At 33.1% G+C, this 8,502-nt stretch overlaps 1 protein-coding gene across 50 annotated transcripts in view; it reads right to left on the bottom strand.

Annotated features, from left to right (window-relative positions):
• Window positions 1-8,502, bottom strand: part of Dscam1 (Down syndrome cell adhesion molecule 1) — a 426,431-nt gene that overhangs the window by 143,672 nt on the left and 274,257 nt on the right. For all 50 annotated transcript variants that reach the window (XM_083125269.1, XM_083125286.1, XM_083125279.1 and 47 more), the window contains one exon: window positions 601-782. In XM_083125269.1, coding sequence (XP_082981395.1) covers window positions 601-782 — 182 coding nt within the window. The remainder of the gene's footprint in view (window positions 1-600; window positions 783-8,502) is intronic.

Genomic DNA, 8,502 nt, shown 5'->3' with positions numbered 1-8,502 from the left:
TACTCATTTTTGAATTTCCAATACAACAGCAGATCCTGGTCACATGGAATACTAGGTTCAGCAATGTACTGTTCTATTTCTGATTTTGAGGTAGGTTGATCCTCTGAATGAGAGTTTGCAATAATGTTATCACAAAAACTGCACAGTGATAAGATCCATAACCTAATTTTCAATAAATCTTATAAAATTAAAATATCAAACTTATTAGAAGGTAAAACTCTAGTATTATCAGTACCGATTAAAATATTGGATTTTTTCCAATGCTGATACCAATGTTGACATGTCAATTTTTGCCAATATTCATATATCGGTAATCGACTTCGGCACATCCCTACTGTACTGTAATGATAAGGAAATTAAATTCTTAATGTATTGAAACAATATGCAAGTGCAAATTTTAGTTGTGAATAAAAAAAATCTGTATATCCTGCCTTACCATTAGAAATATTAATTCCATTATCAATGGTGTACAAAACTATAGAAAAATAATTAAAAGGCAAACTAATTGGAAATAAATCTCTACTTCATAGATTATTATTTCTTTTGGGATTTAAGAACATATATTGCTGACATTTTACAAATATTAATTCACAAACTTACCTGTGACGGTTAAGACTGTTTCCACACTTTCCCCACCAACAGAATTGTTCACAACACAAAGATATTTCCCAGAATCCTCAACCCTGGCTTCTTTAATGATCAAGGTTCCACTGACTTGCTTTATTCTATCATTGAGAGGAACAACCTGTTTTCGGATTGTGCCATCAATAAACTTATACCATCTGCAATTATACAAGAAAAGAAGTTCCTTTTTAGCAAAAAGATATACGACATGGAAAATATATTCGATCATTCTCCCATATGTGTATTTATGTAAGGTCATACTTCAGTGCATAACACATATGATTAAAAGTGCCATCTCATAACAAACAGTAATATTATAACACTACAAGTTTGTAAAAATCGTTTCAGAAAGCATAACAAAAATAAATTAAATAAATAGAATGGATCTATGCCCATGCATGTGTGTGTGTAAAATAATTGCATGTGAAATACTTTTACCTATGTTCATATTTTTCTTATTTCAGTTATGAAGAAAATAAAAATAAACGAATAAGACTAAAAGAACTTATGGTAATGGAGCAGAAGAAACATGACGGAATTCAATATGTTTCAAAAATGAGCAAAATGTGGTGCGTTCCATCTTTGGAATAATAAACTTGAATAGAGGCTTGCTGTTAAAAATTTACAAAATGGAGTTTTGATCTTATAGAATGACGAAATAATTATTGAAATTGAACTATAACCTCTAATGTAGTACAGGTTATGAAATACAATAAATATCAATATTTCAAAAGTTTGCTGCTAGTCTTTTGATTATGTGCTAGAGTAAGGCAGTTCACTCAACTTTGTGAAATTTAGTTCATAAAATTACAACTCTTAAAAATGAATCTTACCAGAAACACTCAAACTTCTTTACAATATATGCATGTGGATAGTATTTTAGTAATACTACTGTGAAATTCTCATGGTTAAATAAAAGATCATGCTGGGAAACAGACAGTTGAAAGAAAAATTTACAGAACTAGCAAATATAACTTGCATTAGGAAATACAAAATAAATAAATTTTAAAAAAATGTTCTTAGATGTTGCAAATTTGCTGTTAATATAGAAAATGTTTCTAACAAATAAAATATTATGAATTAGGAAGACTATTATTCTATGTCAAAAAAGTATCTAAATCCTACTCAGTTAACCCTTAGTGGGTTGTGTGAGAAAAATTATGTCAATGGTCCTGCACGGCACCAGAGACAGGGTTCTTAAAATATGTTCAATTAAAGGTCTAGAATGTCAAACCCTCAATTATTATGATTAAATTGTTTTTGCAAACAACTGGCATTCTATAAAACTATGAAATGTACATTTTAGTTAATAAAATAAATACACAAAATAAAATGAAAAATTTCTGTTACATGTGTGACCATAAAATTGGAAAAATGAGTTTTTGTTTTTGAAATATAAATCCACTTTATGAACAGAAAAGTTAATCGGGACTGGACCTACAGCTTACAGTGAGTAGAGCCACTGTGCCTCCACCCAGTATCGAATGTTGATACTGCATTACCACTGTGACATCAGAGGAAATTGCAAAAATGAGTTTCTTTTGCAAATAAAATAACTGGTGATTGAAAATCTATTTCATAAATGATATGATGATGGGTCTCAATGGTCATCTGAATCAAACTGTCCATCTATCGAGTCACTTTGACTCAGAATTTCCAGGTATAGCTGTTCTATCCACTCTTTCTCCCATATATCCATGTTATTACACCAGTTCAGTTACTGCACAAGTATCACAGTTTAATAGAAATCACAAACACACACACACAAAGAAAAAAGTCACTCTTCATTAGTGGCACATGGAAAGGCAGACCAGATTTTCAGTAAAAACTAGGTATGCTGATATTCACGTACAGGGGCTCGGCTCAAAGATCTGACTAGGCTGAGTGGAGATGTTAAAACCACACACCCGGAACCAGAGACCGTGTGCGACCAACACAGGGTTAACAAAAATATTCACATAAACATAAGCCTATTATAAATACAATGAATTATTTATAGTAGCGGTGTGTTAGATAAAATTTAAGGTATTGCAAATGAGAACTACAAAGTTGTTAATGCCTTTTTAAAGTCTGTTTCAAATAGAGAAAGTACAAAAGCATAATGATAAAAATATATTAGAATGAAAAGATATAATTATTCTCTAAAGGTATCATAAGATACCAATGTTTGGTATCTTATGATGACGAAAGGACATGAATAACGATGAGGAAAAAAGAAGAGATTCTCTAATATCTATGTATTTTCCAGGCTTCAAACTCATGGTAATGTAACATGCTCCAATGCAACATCAGCTAAACTACAACCCAACAACATCTGGCCCAGCATGGCTTTTCATGTAGCTTACTTCAGTATTAATAAAGCTTAATTTAGTATGTTACACCTTATCTTCAATGTAAGTATATGGCGTTACATGGCCCATGACTAAAATAACTCAAGCATTACCGACCCTGCATATGAATAAGTTTGGGTGTTCCAGACCTAAATCATGTATGCAAGTTTCCCACTTCACTCAAAAATCTTGCATTTAAATATTTATTACACATCACATATTAAAATGTGGGAAAAAAGTATAATTACAACTCAAAGCTTCTAAAGCAATGAAAACAAATTTTATATTATAATAATAGCTGCAATTTACCACGAATATTATACAGATACCTGAAAATATATAACTTATTTTCTTATGATGTGGTCTCAATTCAAGCAAATTTGAAAGGAATGTATGTATATGTATTAGTTTTTAATTACATTACTCTGTAGTACACAAATCTATGCAGGTAAATGGGGCTTAAAGCTTAATTATCAGTACATCTTAGTATTGACTTTTATTTTTGTTAGTCATTGATGTTTTGCAAATTATATTATATGTAGAAAAATAAAATACAATAAGGTATTCAGAAAAGGAAAACATGCAGCAAGCATTAAAAAAGTATGAATAATATACATAACAACATTATAAATTCCACTGAACAACATTAATCAACAAAATAAATCTAAAAAATACTTGCAAGACTTTGTAATTCCAAGAAAGAAACTACAGGTTAGGTTATGAGTACACTGACCCATTTTACATATTTAACAGGAAATGCTCACTAAATTTGTTGAGTGAAAAAACAACATAAATTGATTAGGCATGGATAGGCCAAGCAAATTTTGAAATGCATTCCAAATAATCTCAAAAGTAAAACATATTCTTTGTGATCAAAAGTATCTGGACACACCACAAAATGTGTTTATCATAGAGGGCAACACAGTACTGCCATCTACAGCATGGAACACATGGTCAGCAATCTCAGAAATCTGCAGACAGCGTGAGACAGCAGTATGGGACGGTCTGAGGATCTCACAGACTTTCAACGTGGTCAGGTGGTTGGGTGCCACTTGTGTAAGAAGTCTGTGCACAAGATTTCCACCCTCCTAAACATCTCTAGGTCCACTGTTTCCGATGTTATAGTGAAGTGGAAATGTGAATGAAACCTTCCGCCAGCTGATTGAAAGTATGCCTGCGAGAGTGAAGGCTGTCATCAAGGCTAAGGGTGGGCCAACACCATATTGACTGCCAGTGTTCCCGATGGAGGGCGGCCCAAACTTGTACTTCATTTTTAGGTGGGTGTCCGAATACTTCTTATTACATAGAGTATTCGCAGATGTTATGGATGGCATACTGCACGAGTTTGAGAATTTTCTTAATATTTATATTTGTGAAATCAGTATTTATCTCAATGTGAAATGTTGTTGTTCTTTAGAGTTTGGAAAACAAAATATGATTAAGAGTTATGCTGTAACAGAGTACTATGGAAGATGATGCTACATCAAAGCTACGTAAATATTTGTTATGCAGGGAAACTTAAAACCAACAGTTGAAAATGTGTATACCAAACTATAAATTTCCATACATTTTGTCTTATTTCAACTGCACATTCTTTACAAATTGGTGTACAAATAAAACAAAACTTAAGGAGAAGAAGTATAAGTTCCTTCATGAAGCATAAAAGTCATTGTACCCATTCTCCAATACTTGTGAGCATTTCGACAGAACTGAAACAAATGTGCACCTTATGTGATGTTGGTTGAGTTGGTGTTTTAAGTCCACTTTATGCACAGTAAGGCTAATTGGGACTGAACCTAAAATTTAAAGTGGGATCTGAACCACTATATGCCTCCACCGGGTATCGAACCCCCAGGACTCCTTGATTACAAGGCAACAATGCGACCAGCACCTTATGTGAAACTGTATGCCATCCTCTTTATAATAAATATAAAATCCACCAACATGGCGAATTTTTGGATAATTGGATGATAAGTAGTTGATTTTTGACAAAACTCTGCATTCTGTTCTCTAAAATGTATTTGATAAAATAGTAGACTATCACATCTGTACAGCTTTGTTTCTCATTGGCAATGTCACAGCAAGGTGAGAATATTTGAAGGAGAGGTTGTATCCCTAAACATCATGGGTAAAAACTAATATTTGGAATAAAATTTCATTTTTATTAGGTTTTCTTGGTTTTCATCGTGCCTCATAACTTTCACTCAAAATGATGAATTACAAAACTTAAATTCACAATGAATTTATAAATTTAGAAGGAAAATATGGCACTATTAAATAGTAAGGTAAACTACAATCATTTGTGCAGCAATTAGGTACAATTTTACAATCCAAGATGTTTAATCCATAAAAGATTGTGAGACACTTTCGGTACTTTCTAAGTCATGCTTATAAAGAGAGCTGACCCTATTGGAAAGTATCAGTTTGAATTTAATCACTGATACTGGCCAGTACTTCTCTGTAGTTCAAGTGTCTCTCAGAATACACAAAATAATTTCGAGAACTCTATTCTGTAAAATGCATTATTTTCACATCAGCAGTGTGGGAAGTATTGAATTTTATGATTAAATTATTACCTTAGGTGAAATTATGAATATTTTAAAGCAAAACTCTGGTAGACTGTGGTGATATATAGTTACAATGAAAAATTTCCATATCCACAATAACCAATTTCCAGGTCAATGAATGAACCCCAATAGTAAACATATGGATGTCAGATCAGGTGAACAAGGTGGCCATCCAATTGGCCACCTTGATCTATCCATCAAACCGGAAATTAGTTATTGAGGATATCCGTGACTTCAATGAGGTAATGAGGTAGTGAGCCATCTTGTTTAACGTGGATGCGGCCAAAACCCACAGCGAGCTTGCTCTTGACCATAGAAAGCAGCCATTTTCAATGGAACTGCTGCTGACGCTTGCAGTGGCAGAATTCAGTACTACTCCACAACGCTAGTCATACTTGATGTATTTCCTTACAAAATAACACCACAACCAGTTCTGTAATGCTTCCAAATAATTTTTTATGCACTTACAAAGTTGTAAAGTCCTTTCTGGACCACCCTGTATTTTGCTCATTATATTAAGATATAGGAGCAATTATATCAGAATAAAATTTAAAACTTGTCATAATGGCCAAAATCTGGTAGTGATAAAGTATATACATAATAATGAGGAATTCCCAGGTATGATTTGCAGTTTGTGTACATTTCAGTCATTTTAAATTGTAGGTTCATTCTTCACTAGTATATATGTGCACAAACACCAACAAATTCGGTTGAGTCATGTTGAGATGTCTGAATTCTAACACTTTATAATCCATCAAACCATAAACCTATGCAAATGTAATAGATAGAACACATATGAAGGAATATCAAATACAACTATTTCATTAACTTGCATTTCAATTTCTTTGCCGTTGTCTTGATCATATCATCACTAAAATTTTATACAAGTTTATTTATTCAAGTACAGACTTGAATAAGGTTGAAATTCAAAAAGAACATACATACTGATTAGAAGATTTTCACTAGTTCTGGTGATATATGAGTTTTCAACATTACACAATATATATGCACATTTTAGAAAACTTTCCAACTTGGATACACAAACCTTATGTACTTTGTCATTATAAGCAAGCTTTGCTACACTACGCCAAAAAGCCCTGAAGCACTGCACTGTAGTTCACAACAATGCACATTTAACCATATTGAAGCTTAAGCAAAACTGACTCTTTACTTACACACACTCTATATATGAATGGCTTATTGCAGAAAGGGACCTGAGTCACATTTTTGAGGTATCGGAGTCACAACTTTTTCATCTCCTCTGTCTCTAGCAGCATACTGCAGGAGGGCGCATTGAGGGTTGCAAAATTAACTATTCATTATGCTAAAAATTTGAGCCAACAACAGCACATTTCTTTCTTACACTCTCAATATTATACGATTTTTCTTGTTTTTCTCAGAATTGTGCAAAAGTGACTCAGGTCCCTTTCTGCAATAAGCCATTCATATATAGAATTGAACACAATTCAGTATGTACTTCGAACAGCATTTTCTTATTAACATTCAACTACACATAGCTTCATATGAATGCAACTACACACCAAATTTATAAATAATGAATAAAGATAGTTCATTGTTATATTTCGGGCACAATGGTAACTTTAAAACTGAGTGAGGAACATCTCATTTTTGCTATTTACCTCTAAAGTGCTCACATCTAGTATAGTTTGCACCTATAGATCTACTTGGAAGTATCTTACCTATAGGCAGGTACTGGGTAGCCCTGTACAGGGCACAAGCCAGCAAACACTTTACCAGAAATGCTTTCTTTAACTTCTATTGTTTTACTTGTCACTTTAGGTCCAACAGCTCCATTAGGTTCTGTAATACAGGGGTTGCATTGGATTTTTCTTCCCAAATAATACCTCTTGGAATGAAATATAATAATATCATGCTTGTTTGTAGTCAGTACTATGCTTAATTATGTCTCTTTATCAGAAAATGTATAAATTTATTGTAGAAACTAAAAATCACTTATTGAAGATGGTACTAGCATGAAGATGACAACACTGGTTTTAAACATCTTTTTGAGTGGTGATTCACTATTTAAAAAATAGTTCTCACATTGAATTGAATACTTTATATGCATGATCATTAGGAGTGAGCTCATATTACAATTTTTTGAAGCTCATGCATGTTGCAATTCTTCATATACGTGTGGCATGATGTGCCTACTGTAATATTTCCTTTCACCATATGGAACATTTCAAAACAGCTATTTACACACAGTGTTTGCACAAAATATCTGAAAATGCAATATGTGAACACTACCAACAAAACAAGGTATGTGGTTTTATCCTTCTAGTACCAGATATAATGTGTTTTATTTTGTGACTGCTTCTTATTTATAAAATATGCTTATTTGCATATCCTTTTATAATTTTTCCATAACAATGTTAAGTGGCTGAAACCATTATATAACAATAGCAGTGCTCTGTTTGGTAGAATTTTGCAGTTTGTTTGTAATGCAATGCTTTAACCCCTTAAGTGGGTATGACAGATATATCCATCATGTCCACTTGTTATCTGCAGTGGATTCGACAAATATATTCGTTTTCAATATTCTCTAGCTCATATATCCTGAATATGATGAGCTATGGCCCTGCTTCTTTCACAATTGAGTTAATTTGCATTTCCACCATGAGATGTCACTCTTCAGAAGCTCCAAGTACTATTTAACTTGGTGTGATTACCATGAGATGGAGACACTGCTTACAGGTTGGCACTGTGCCAGCTTTGTTGATCTTGCACTTGAAGCCAAAGTGCATGCCAATTTAGGAGCAATGTGAGCATTTTTCTTGATTGATTCGTTGAATTAGATTATTTTACATTGCTTTACACTGTCACTTTCGGCTAATTGCAATGATGACGACGAATGGTGATATGATGAAATGGGTGAACATTCACAAAGAACACCCATGATTAGGCTAGGATTCGAACCAAGGATCTTCCATTTTGAATTTTGAAGTCTTGTGTTTCTC

This window comes from Lepisma saccharinum, chromosome 7 (assembly GCF_977018435.1).
Source record: "Lepisma saccharinum chromosome 7, izLepSacc3.1, whole genome shotgun sequence".
Taxonomy (NCBI): domain Eukaryota; kingdom Metazoa; phylum Arthropoda; class Insecta; order Zygentoma; family Lepismatidae; genus Lepisma; species Lepisma saccharinum.
This window is presented reverse-complemented; position numbering and strand designations above follow the sequence as displayed.